Raw genomic sequence first — 12,915 nt, forward strand, 5'->3', positions numbered from 1 at the left:
AACCCAATACGTTGTCCCTGGTCTGTTAAAGAACCTTATGTATATTTATTCTGTTCAGTGACGAGCAAAATCTTTTTTTAGGTTTTAGGAATTAATTAAATCATTTTACTTTTTACATGTTTAACTCTCTGCGTTCATTAAATTTCCTGTTATTTAGTTTCAGCCATTTTGGGCTTCCATACTGCAGAAGATGAGGGTGTGCATTCTTATCATATTCCAGCTGGACAGATACTGAGCACAAGGCTTCTCCCAGATGACTCCTTGCCTCTGGAATCCTATAACCAGCCACCGCAGCAGGTGACCGTCACCCGCTCAGCAGCATCACTAAAGAAGCCTACGCCCCCAAAACACACGGAGAGTAGACCACATCTCAGTTGACGTGCTCTGCTCTCCCTTTGGGTCACTACTAACATTTCTTTACCCGGTACTGTCACTAAATGAGATAATGGAGTACCACTGTATTGGTGTGGTTACAGTGATCCGTATATCTTATGATGCCCGCTTTGACACGGAGGCAGAGCACATTGGTGGCATGGCCGTGCAGGCAGCGAGGAGCTTATGGGCTCACCTTTTGTAAATCATCCTACAAAGGATTATCTGCTCCTGTGTTGGCGCATTGTGGCTCTCAAAGCCCTGCTGGATCCCTCTCCTGGCGTTTAAAAGCCATTTCAAATTGAGGTCCAGTCTAAATCTCGTACCCATTTAATTATCCTCCAGCACTACCTTCATGCATGAGAATTAAAGTCGAACGGATTCTCTTATTGTCTCCTGATCTCATTCTGTGCTGCATGTTTACCACGTTGTCATTTCAAACCAAGACTCCTCAGCTGCCAATCTTCTCTTCCGGTCAGCCGGCGGGGTTGGCAAGTCTGAATTTGACGTGATGTGATTTGAATATAAATCAATGTTGCCCCATGCGCTGACACTAGCTTATGTGCGTGTGTGCCAGGAACGTGGAACGGCACCACCAAGGTGGCGGTGAAGACTCTGAAGCCCGGCACTATGTCCCCCGAGTCCTTCCTGGAGGAAGCTCAGATTATGAAGAAGCTCCGCCACGACAAACTGGTGCAGCTCTACGCCGTGGTGTCCGAGGAGCCCATTTACATTGTCACAGAGTACATGGGCCAAGGTAGATGAACACCAACATATGCGTGTACACATACACACAATAGGCATGAACACAGGTCTTTGCCAAAGCATTCAGCCTCAATAACAGAACCGCGGCAAGTCATTTCAAACTCAAATTAAAACAAGACCCAATCTGTCAGCAGCCCTGTGAGGTTGCACTCAATTACACAAGAGTCTTGAGCTGAGAACTGAAACTTGATCTTTTAAAACCCCAACTCAATAAGTCCCAACTGGTCTAGCTAAATTTGAGACCTGAACCTGACTTTGGGTCCTGAAGCTATGTGTTTGCTCTCTGTCTATTGCTCTTCAGGCAAATGCAACACTTTGGGTACACTCTGTCTCTCCCTGTAATTGCCTACAGGCATTATTTATCCACTGAGTCTAGATAGATACAGACAGAGAGGAAGATATGCATTTCCTCTGATAGTTCTGGGTAGATCGTTTCACATATGGTTCTAGATACAACCCGTTATGCTTAGTTCCATGTAGAAGCCTCTGAAATGTCCCAGAAACCAAAAAGAGTCTTGTATAAGGACAAGTCAAAGAACCTAATATGTTTCTAGTAAGCACCTTTTGCAGTCTCCAATGCCTCTCTGTCTGTCACATTGAGTTAGACCAGTGGGATGGTGGGAGAGAAAAGGTTGTTTATCCTTCTGGCAAGCATTTATAAAGGTAAAGCTCATGACATGTTGAAAATAGAAACGGTTCAGACGCTTGGAAGCATAAATTTGCGTCGAAATTTAGCAAAAAATTACAATCTCCACATTAGATGTTAATGTTTGTGTCCGGAAACATTTGTATTCATCCTCTAAAGACTATGAATGTGCTCATTAATGTAGTGTTTGTAGACGGACTGACAGCCCTGCTGCTTGTGGAGCATAAAAAATAACAGGTTTGGTCTCAACTTTGTTTGACCTGAGTTGCCAAAACTAGCAAAACTAAAATACAATAGCCCAGTAAAATGCACAAAATGTTTTTTAATCTACAGCACTATACTATATTTATGTACCGGATTTTGTCCTCGTATGTATTTAAGCATATGGCACTTTTTTATTCTGACCAAAGGGTTTTTTGCTGTATTCCAGTCAGAATAATAGAGATGGTAAACTCTTTGTTTTAAAGAGACTGGAGATGATTACGGCCTTTAAAACAATCCTCCAAAAAAACACTGCAATTCAGAAAGCCCACAAGAAAGAACTGTGGACGCACATTAAACACCAGAGAACACATGGATGAAAACTTTGATGTTCAACACTGTGTGTGTTGCATGCGGAGGATGTCACATCTGGGTCGGCCCGTTCAGCTAGAGAATGGAATGCGTTTTGAAAAAGCAGACCCAGAGGGAAATCTTATGACTGTTAGAAGTATTTGCGGTGGTTCCCCAATCCTGAATCCTCCCTGTAACGTCAACTTATTATTGTTGATGTATACAGTGGAAGTGAACGGACAAATCCGGTCGAGGGCCGAGGCATTAGTGCTACATTAGAACCACTGATTCACTGATGGGTCTCAGACATGAGCTTCTTCAGTCTGAATGTGTTCTGGGACTGATGCCAGACGTGTGTTTGTGTCTGCTGTAGGAAGCATGCTGGAATTCTTAAAGGACGGAGAGGGACGAGGGTTGAAGCTGCCGAACCTGGTGGACATGGCAGCGCAGGTACACCTTGATAAAGAAAAACAAGAAAACAAAAGACCAATTTCTGGTGCATGACAGTAACGAGAGAAGTGGACAGAAAAACTCATTAGGAACCTTTGGAAAACATACTAAAATGTACTCTAACACACTTTTAACACCTTTTGACAACCAGGCCTTGATTTGAAACAGGCTCGTATTATAGGCCGGCAGTACATTTTATTACATTTAGTTAGATTATTTGTTGCAGTATTAATTTGCTCGGGCTACAACAAACCATTATTTTCATTATTAATAATAGTAATGCTAATTTGCATTAGTTTATTCTTTCTATTATGGGATTTGTCTACGTTGAAAAATCATTGAAAATGTCCCTTGGAATTTCCTACAATCCAAGGTATACATACTTTGTCAGGCTTACGGTCCAAAGCCCAAATGTTCAAAAATATTTAATAAAAAATGATACACGGCAAAAAGAAAATGGAAAATCCTCCCAAAATAGTTGACAATTATTTTCTGTTCATCAACTCATCGTCTGCTATTTGTGTCAAATCTGTCCACAACCAATGAACAGAAATTTGGATTTGTCGTGTTTAACTGGTTTGGAGATATTAAAATGAAATGTTCGCTCAAAACTCAGAATCAGCTTTAATGGCCATGTACATTTTCACATCCATGGAATTTGACTCCGGTTTGTGTGCTTCGTGCTTGTTTACTTTAAGCAAAGATAAATATAAATATAAAAAAGAGGCAAAAAGATTTTCAATGTCTAATTTAATGATTCAACTCTTTTTTTTGACAAAAAGCAAAGCTCACCTCAAGTGAGCCTAAAATCTTCAGTGCGCAATTGAAGTATAAATTAATTTAGCTGTTTCGGTGCACGGTGGTGTAGTGGCTAGCACTGACGCCTCACAGCAAGAGGGTCTGTGGTTCGGATCCCGGGCGGGGCGGGGTTCGGATACTGGTCTGGCAGGTTTTCTCTCCCAACCAACATCTATCCATATTTTTTAAATTCGCTTCAAAATTGCACACAAAGTAGTACTTTTCTCTCCACGAAGAGGCATTAAACCATCCCCTGCTGGCATTCTCGGCTTCAGGTGGCGGCGGGCATGGCCTACATCGAGAGGATGAACTACATCCACAGAGACCTGCGCTCCGCCAACATCCTGGTGGGAGATAACCAGGTGTGCAAGATCGCCGACTTCGGCCTGGCCAGGCTCATCGAGGACAACGAATACACAGCTCGACAAGGTGGGACTTCACACACACACAATGTTAAATGCATATGGTGCCGCTCGCGCACATTCACGGGCCATGTGACTGCATTAGGTCATGGAGGAAATTCTCTGAGCGCAAGAGAAGGGCAAAATATGCAAAAACACCCACATGAAAGTTACCCGGCAAACAGTCAAGTGTGAAGCTGAGTCAGCTCCAAATGATTTGCTCACTATAAGAGAAAGGAGACATAGTTGAGAATGCAGATATGAGTGTTATTATCGATCACTGAAACTGACCAGAGTGTTTCTGGTCTGATAATCAGACCACATGAACCGTCCATCCTATTGTCATTATTGTGGTCATTAAGTCGGCTGAAGAGACATGCAGAGTTAAAAGGTTCATTTATAACCTTGGATATAGGATTATAAATTTACCCTGCACACTTCTAGAATGTCTTTTGAGGTCTTTGCCGCTACATCTTGTGGGCTTTGTCGGTAAAGAGTTGCTCTGTTGTCATGATGATTCCATTTGCTGATGATAAAATCTTGTGTAAGAAGTTGTAGAAAGTGACATGCTTTTTTATTTAAAATAACAGATATAGGTGCAATGTAAATACTGTGACAGTATCCCAAAATATTTAAAAAAACATGGAGAAATGCACACGTTCAAAAACCCTTCTCTTAAAGAGACATGCGCATAAAACGTGGCGTTTCGTACAGAGTGAAGACTAGTGAATTCAGACAGACGGTAAGAGGAAAACAATGTGTTTTTAACAGTAAATCGTCTAATGTGTTCAAATAGGAAGCCAAATTTCAAGAATTTGGAAGTTCAAGACCCTCACTGCCTTATGTGCAGCATGTTTGAGTCCAACTGGGGACCTTCATCTCTCCCCTTGTGCTATCTTAAGTCGCCAACAGTGAGTTCTGTTTTCTGGCTGGATAATTTATTTAATCGAATGTTTCTGAAGCTGTGCTTTGAAAAGTAAAACCTTTTTTACAGCTGGAAGATGCTGAAAGTTGTCATCCAGCCGCTCATGACCCAACGTTTTACTTAACATCAGAACTGAAAGTTTAGACAAGTGCACTGTGACCTGGCGAGATAAAACTGACGAGGTAATAATATGTCCAGTACACCAGAATGTATTTTGGGTACTGCAGGCACACAGATCCCCCATAGTTTTGTCAGTTATTGCCCAATGACCTCGACAGTTCGACACGTTGACGGACCGATACTGTACCTGAAAGGACACAGCTGATGTCAGAGTGGCTCTCTTCAGATTCAGGGATCATTTAGTTTTTTTGTGATGTGAAACTTTATGGAAATATAAAAGAAAACTGTCATAAATCTTCATATGTAAGATACAGTTATATTACAAGTTTGACCGCAAAACTGTTTATTTGTCACGGGCCTTGACATTTCCCCACTGGGCACGTGTCATGTGATGACGGTCAGGTGGGTCCATCACCGACGCTTCTTTCATTTCTGCTCTCCTGCAGGCGCAAAGTTCCCCATTAAGTGGACCGCCCCGGAGGCTGCGCTGTATGGGAAGTTTACCATCAAGTCAGACGTGTGGTCGTTCGGCATCTTGCTGACGGAGCTGGTCACCAAGGGACGGGTGCCTTACCCAGGTGAGTGGAGTGTTGGGGGGTTAAACACAGCAGAGGCTCAGCGAGGGTGTCGCTTTCACCTTGGGACCACTTGGGACATGTCGATAAAGAGGCCTGATAAGAACAGACCTCTCCTGTGTGTAACCAGGAGTCGTTAACAAAACAAACACAGCTTTCTTCCCATGGCAACAGGCCCCTCATGCAGTTTATTGAATTAAAAGCTTTCTTTAATGCTTGGGTAACCTTCCTTTCTCTGCCAGAGTGTGAGACAACACTTAATTACCGCTGCTTGCCTGTGGGACAACTGCATTTCAGACAGAAACTAATACTGAAAGCAGAATCGGGGGCAGTTTAGTCGGAGTGCAGCTCTACACAGGGAGGGAAACAGATGTTCGTCCAGATGGGGCTGGTGGGCTGAGGAAGGTTAGTACGGAATGACCTGAGGGGAGCGGCAGTCTGACAGATGTGTTAACATGCAGCCGCCGCAGACCCCCACCATCCACTGACTGTAGATCAGTACAATCCAACAAGCCCCTTCAACAAAAAAAAACACCAAAACGTTCCCTTCAGGAAAAGATTTGTCCCAAAAGGTCATCGAGGTCCAGAGGAAAGCAGCCTGTCTCGTATAGACCCGTTTCAGGTTTTAGCACTTCAGTCACCTTTTGCGTGTGTTTTCTCCTCCAGGCATGAACAACCGTGAGGTGCTGGAGCAGGTGGAGCGAGGCTACCGGATGCCATGCCCGCAGGACTGCCCCATCTCGCTGCATGAGCTGATGCTGCAGTGCTGGAAGAGGGACGCCGAGGAGCGGCCCACCTTTGAGTACCTACAAGCCTTCCTTGAGGACTACTTCACGGCCACCGAACCTCAGTACCAGCCCGGGGACAACCTCTAAATCCCCCCACCCCCTTTGGGCTGGGGCCAGGACTGGCCAGATCAGCGCTGTTACAAAACTCTGGAGCCTTCCCAGCCAGGCCTCTTTTTTTAAATTTTAGAGATCTGTACAGCTTCCTCCAGCTCAAAACACAACGCCCTCCGTCTCTGACACGCCCTCTAGTGTCTGAACTCAGCGATTGCCATAATTTGGGAGGTTACGGACAGAGTTAACCGGGATCGTGATAATGCAATGTATTCAATGTAAATAAGAAAGGCTTGTTTTTAGGTTGCTTTAAGATTTTTATTTTCTCCTGCACAAAAGTAATATGAAAATAATGCAAATGATGAAGGCAAGCAAAGAGAACCAATTCCGAGCAGGCACAGTTCATCTGGATGTGTATTATACCGTAGCTCCAGTATTATTTTCTAGAGATTGGATCGAAAGCCTCCATATATATTTTTTTCTAATTTTCCATAATGTGTAAAAAAACAAAAAAGTCTAACCCAGAGTATTGCGTTATCCTTAGTCGTATTCCAGTAACTTGAGGTGAGCATGACGCAGTCCTTCATCAGCCTTTTCTTTCTTTTTCTGCCTATGCACTCCACAAAGCTTTCTCAGAGTTGTTAGGCTGCTGCTTCCGTGTGGCTCTTTTAAAGGTTCTTTTACAAATGATATACGTCACATGTTTTTGTAAATTACAGCCAAACGTGTAAGGATTTTTTAAACGTATAATTTTGAGGAAAAAAACATGTTGCTTTTGTTGAACTACAAGAGAGAAAGTTAATTTAAAAGAGTTTTGAGTGTCTTATTTGAGCCATCGACTCGTTAGCGCGCTGGTTTTCGTGGATGGCAGAGATTTTTATTTTATTTTTTCTCCACTTGAGCACGCCTCGACCTGCAGCTGAACCTGGACCGTTTTAATTCCTCCTTTTATGTTTTCCCGACACAGTTCTAGTTGACAGTATTTGAGTCTTCACAAAGGGTTTTCACAGAGTATGTTTTTATTGAACCTTTTTTCTTTATAAGTGATCCCTTAAGAAATCCAAACTGTATGTTCAGAGGAAGCTTTGGGGCCAACTCATGTTGCAATTTGGGTATAGATGTGGAAGATTTTAAGGGTTGGGTTCACAATGAGATCAGGTCTCCACGCGGATGGTCTCGTGGCCAATGGAAAAAGGTTTTAGTCGTACAGATAATTGCCTTTACGTGTCGCTAACTTCCCTTGTTGCCATTTTTTCCATTCCCATTTTTTTTACATTAGTTGTTTTGTTTATTTTGTGACTTGACGTTTGGAATTGAGAAAAGAACAATAAACATTTTACACTCTTTCCAAGACACTTCCTTTCCCACATACCAGTGTTTGTACGCTTCAGGTGTGTGTGTGTGTGTGTGTGTCTGTGAGTGACAGAGGTAATTATGTTTTGTAGGAGTACAAACAGTCAATGGTCTGTTAGAGTAAATTTTTGATCCTAAGTATTACATTAATAATGCCGGACTTCATTTAGTTGATACTGTACTTTGGGGGTGCAAATTCGCTGATGAATTGGCATTTTCAAAAAAGTTTTTACCAAGACTGACTGACACAAGGTTAACCTAAGACTTCAGGGGCCCCTGGGGTCAGGGGCCCCTCCGTAAAGCAGATTAGTAATCATCCACGCTGGTTCTGATGCAGTACAGTATTGTGGAGATTTGTAACACAAACCTTCAGTGTTTATTTATTTTACTTCCTCAAGAAATCTTTCTTTCCTTCCTGTAAATTTCTTTTCAGTTGCAGCTGTCCAGTGGGGAAAAATCCACTCAAACCTGTGTCCTGAGCAACAGAATCGATTCTCTGATGGATGAGGCAGCGGCTTGCTGGCTAGAAGCCCCATAAAACTGATGAGTTTGAACTTTGCACCACAAACGATTTCTTAAACTTTATAGGAGTGTAAACCCCCCCCCCCCCCCCCCAATCTCCCAAAAAAAAAAGCTCAAACAATTTGTGTCAATTGTTTCTTTCTGTGCTAACTTGTCGTCATCACTGAGTATCTTAAGAGTTGTAGGTCAGGTGGTGTGACTCCCTCCTCCTGTCGCAGCAGCTGGAGCCGTCTCATCCACCCTTCCTCATATCGCTGATAGTCTTGTCCTTGAGGAGACACAACTTCTGTGTGACACCTTCATAGCCATATAGAACAGAGCACGGAGGATCCACAGACACCAGGTATGTCTGATTTTACCCTTTTGTTCTGTTGAACTGTATCGGTCCAGATTAAAAAAAAAAAGGTTAGCTTTCCTTCAGAAAAGTTCATTAATGATAAGCAAGCCTCAATAAAACAAGTGTTAGACAAGAGAGCTACAGGCGCACATGTGCGTGTGATCAACAATGGATTAAAGTGTACTGTTGTTTTTTTGTGGTTAGAGATTAAAAAAAATAATCAAACACCTTTGTACAGAACCTCCACTGCTTCCTTCTCTTCAGCAACTCCCCGGTGAGACTCGCCCTGAAGCAGGCTGATCAGCTTTCATCCGCCGTTACTGTGAGTCATGAATGGCTCACTTTTGACACAAATCCGTTCTTTTTACCAATTAAATTAAAAAAATTAAAAAAAACATTAGGTGTGCAAACAAATAAGCTACAGAAGTATAATGGCATCGCATTTACAAGCAGAACTAAATAATATACTAATAGTTTGGATTCATATCCAAAGTTAAATTCGTAATGTTTTCGTAGGTTTTCTTTTTCTCACCGACACGTTTGAGTCATTTCGGTGATAATTGTAATCGCAGCATTATATTCATAAAGCTGACATTTAAATTCATGCCACTTTCAGCTAAATATGTCATAAGTAGTTGCTCTAATCTGCAACAAAGCCCATCACCCGTGTTTGTCTACTGTTACTCTTCTGCTCCTCCACCTCTCTAATGGCTTTATTGCAGGTATTAGTATGTGAGCCGTTGCCTGGCTGTGAATAAACTATGGAGGGAGCCAACGTTACCGTCTTCTCCACCGCCCTCATCAACATCCAGAAGATCTACTACCCTTTGCTTTGCGTCATGGGCATTCCAGGTTTGTATCTTCTCTCTTGTCTTCGCTTGCATCGGCTTAATCAGAACATGCGTCATGCGTTTACAAGTTATTAATGACATTATATTTTGTTAATTAGTTCCCTTTTGCGCAATTTGTCCCATGAATATGAGATACACACTGCCATCAAAAACCCCATTCAGGGAATAAGGTTGATGTTCTTTGCAGATGTAGTAAGGCCACAAGTGTTTAGCCTAGCTTAGTGTTTAGTCTAGCTTAGCTAAACCACTGGAAGAAGGGAAATTGTTAGCCCAACTTTGACAAACAGAAAATCCAGTTCCAGAAACAAACACTGTCTTGTCATACATATGTATGTTTTTAACATTTAAAACTGGTAATGAAGGAGCATTACAGTATGGTTTCCTCCTGCTTCTGGTGTTTGAGCTCGGCTAAAGATTCTGGCAAAACCAAAAATGTCCTGTAATTTATACACTGAAACTGATTATTACTGATTCATGAGGCATTAAAAGACTTTGTTGGCAATAGCCAATACGGAAAAATAAAGTAACTTGAAAATAGCTCAACTATACTTTGGAACAAGAACACTGGTGTCAACCACCAATCTTTTTTTCAGTATTTATAGAATATCATCTTTCTCACGGAGCATATTCTGTAAGCGTCTAATAATGACAAAGATGGGTTTACATTGTAGTTACTTGTGCGTCGGTATCATATGCCAAAGGCCGTGACAAAGGGTCGGTATTTTCCCTGGGAACGAGAACAGCTTTCAACTTATTTTGGCCAATGGCCAGAACGCAATCAATTAGTTCATTTATAAAGTCTGTGGTGTAAAGTACCGCTAGGCGGGCAAATGTATCTATCTGAGAATCAGTGTTTCTGTCTTCCAGCCAACCTCTTCACATTCTACATGATCTGCTTCCGTAAATGTGGGATGTCCAACACAGCCATTGTTTACCTGAGCTGTCTGGCCCTCGTGGACACCTTGTACCTTGTGTGGGTAATACTTGTTGACCTGACCCTCACCTTTTGGCTACTGCAGCCCTTCTGGCACTCGTATCCTTGGTGTGGCATCCTGGGCTTCCTGCAGTATGGATCGCTCTACAGCTCCTCCTGGATTGTGGTGGTGTTCACCATCGAGCGTTACCTCGTTCTTCGCAGCACGGCGGCCAAGCAGCACTTCTCCCAGGCCCGGGTCACTAAACTGACCTGTGTTGCCATCGTCCTGATTTCGCACCTTGTCTCCGTGCCACTGGGCTGGATCAACACCGTCACACAGGATAACCTCATCGTGGACGGGGTGAATATGACGCTGCCCAGGTGTCACTACCACAATGAAGTGTACACTACAGTTATTGTGTGGATAACTACCTTCCTCTCAGGGGGAATTCCCATCGTGTTGGTCATCATCTTCAACTACCTCATTGGGCACCATCTGTATCGCGCCACCAACCTCTTCACCAAGGAAGAGCGCCGAGTTATGCATGGGAGGAGCACCAGGGGCATGCTGAGGAGGACCATCCTGCTGCTGGGCACCGTCTCTGTGTCCTTCGTCGTCCTCAGCCTGCCTCGCTTTGTCACATACTGCATCCTCAGGACCAAGTACAACAGTGAGAATTTCAACAGGAACGACTACAGCATCCCCATCAATGTGGCCGGAGACGTGGCCAACATGCTGCAGAACCTCAACTCCGCCACCAACTTCCTGCTCTACTGCATGGTCAGCCGGCGCTTCCGGCAGGAACTGGTCCAGATGGCGACGTGTAAGAGCAAGGCCCTCGAGCTGGGCTCCGTCCTCACCCACACCACCATGAAAGTCTTCTCAGTGGCAGGTCACAAGTCCTTGCCATCCAGTGACCCAGTGACTGTGGTGCTCACCGATCTCAAACCGACAGTAGCAAGGAGCTGTAAGAATGGACAACGATCAGACCTTTACCTTCGAAGAGTAAACATTAATCCGTGACCATGGAAATTTTAGTTTGACAGATTTTTGCACTGTTCGTACCGTTAGTGCTGTAAGCTTCTAACCGCCGTCACCATTTTAAGGGTGGTGTGGCAGCAACCCCACAATCACAGATATGCTCTAAATTTGGAATTTAGTTTTTGTTATCAGCAATCTGACTAGCTAGGGTCGGCAAGGATGATCGGTCCATTCCTTTTATTCCAGACTAAAGTATCTCAAAAACCATGTGATCAGTTCTAATGAAGTTTCGACGTTCATGGACCCCAGAGGATGAATCCCGGTGTTGTTCCAGCTGATGTCCTCTCTCGTGACACAGTTTCCAATGTCCATAGATTGGCACAAATGTCAATACAGGCATTCATGGTTCCCAGATGATATAACTTCATGACTTGGTCTCCTTCATTCTTCCTCTAGTGCCACCATTGGGTGAACATTTTAATGAATCCAGTACTTGTTGGTTTGTGATTAAATAACTGCTGAACTAATGACTCATCAATTTGTGTTTAGTATTGATTAGCATGCTCGCATCTGGGAAAATGTTAAACCTTATACCTGCTAAACATCTGCATGTTAGCATTTGTCATCATGAGTGTGTTAGCACTATCACATTAGCATATATCGTCAAATTCAACCTCCCAGAGTTGCTCACCTGACTGTGTTGTCCATCAGGTGAAATATGTAAAATGAATGCGGATGAAGAAAGCAACCAGACCTGTTTTATAGCCTCGTAAATGTCATCCCAAACTCGCCACAAGACATTAAATAGCTTAATGATTTGTTCCAAATAAAAAATCTAATACATATAAGCAGCGCTGCGGTGCTATTTATGTACACGTTAAATCAATTGTGTACTTTATGACGAATATATTGCTACATTCACACATGTGAATGTAGCAATATATTCGTCTCCTGTTGAGACAAATGTATTGCTAGAAGATTTACATGTGCTCGTTTATAGGGTCTGGATGTAAATCTTTCCTGCCGCTTCTCAAAGTTACAGTTAACCCTGTAAGGATGCAGAAAGCCAGTTGCATTATTTAATGTCCTGCATAATTTGCATAAAAGGGTCACGAGGCCTCTCTCTGCTTTGCATAGTGGGAATATTTCCTGTTTCCCTTAGAACAGGTTTGTGCTGTGCTGAGGGATAAGCAGACCGAAGAGGAGGTAGGTGTGGTAACTCAGAGTTCTGCTTTAATCTCTATATGTAAATGTGTACGGAAAACACTGAAAACTTTTTAGGTGTTTTTGTTAAGGAGACATACCTTTTAGATCCGGGATTTTGACCTTTGTACTAGTTTGCAGCGATCGTGTTTATTTGTTGCACTCAAACGCACCTCTGAAGGTAAACGCTGTGTCACACCTATTCCGAGAGGAACAAACAAGAATGTGTAATACTACTCCTGAGAACTGTTTATACTTGATCACGCTCATTCACTTTGTTATCACCCATTTACTCTGTAAGATGTGCA

The 12,915-nt window shown here is 43.0% G+C and overlaps 2 protein-coding genes across 4 annotated transcripts in view; both read left to right on the top strand.

Moving 5' to 3' along the window:
• fynb (FYN proto-oncogene, Src family tyrosine kinase b) overlaps positions 1–7,789 on the top strand; it is a 50,119-nt gene extending 42,330 nt beyond the window's left edge. For all 3 annotated transcript variants that reach the window (XM_068576477.1, XM_068576478.1, XM_068576479.1), the window contains 5 exons: positions 950–1,129; positions 2,709–2,785; positions 3,859–4,012; positions 5,476–5,607; positions 6,271–7,789. In XM_068576477.1, coding sequence (XP_068432578.1) covers positions 950–1,129; positions 2,709–2,785; positions 3,859–4,012; positions 5,476–5,607; positions 6,271–6,479 — 752 coding nt within the window. In that variant the 3' untranslated portion in view covers positions 6,480–7,789. The remainder of the gene's footprint in view (positions 1–949; positions 1,130–2,708; positions 2,786–3,858; positions 4,013–5,475; positions 5,608–6,270) is intronic.
• Positions 7,790–9,416: 1,627 nt separating this feature from the next.
• On the top strand, positions 9,417–11,502 carry LOC137785973 (probable G-protein coupled receptor 139). Its single transcript, XM_068577551.1, has 3 exons — positions 9,417–9,507; positions 10,374–11,390; positions 11,495–11,502. The coding sequence occupies exons 1-3, from the start codon at positions 9,417–9,419 to the stop codon at positions 11,500–11,502; spliced, it is 1,116 nt and encodes a 371-aa protein (XP_068433652.1).
• Positions 11,503–12,915: the final 1,413 nt, after the last annotated feature.

This window comes from Clinocottus analis, unplaced genomic scaffold (assembly GCF_023055335.1).
Source record: "Clinocottus analis isolate CAN_PGR_092001 unplaced genomic scaffold, fCliAna1.0.p SCAF_15, whole genome shotgun sequence".
NCBI lineage: Eukaryota > Metazoa > Chordata > Actinopteri > Perciformes > Cottidae > Clinocottus > Clinocottus analis.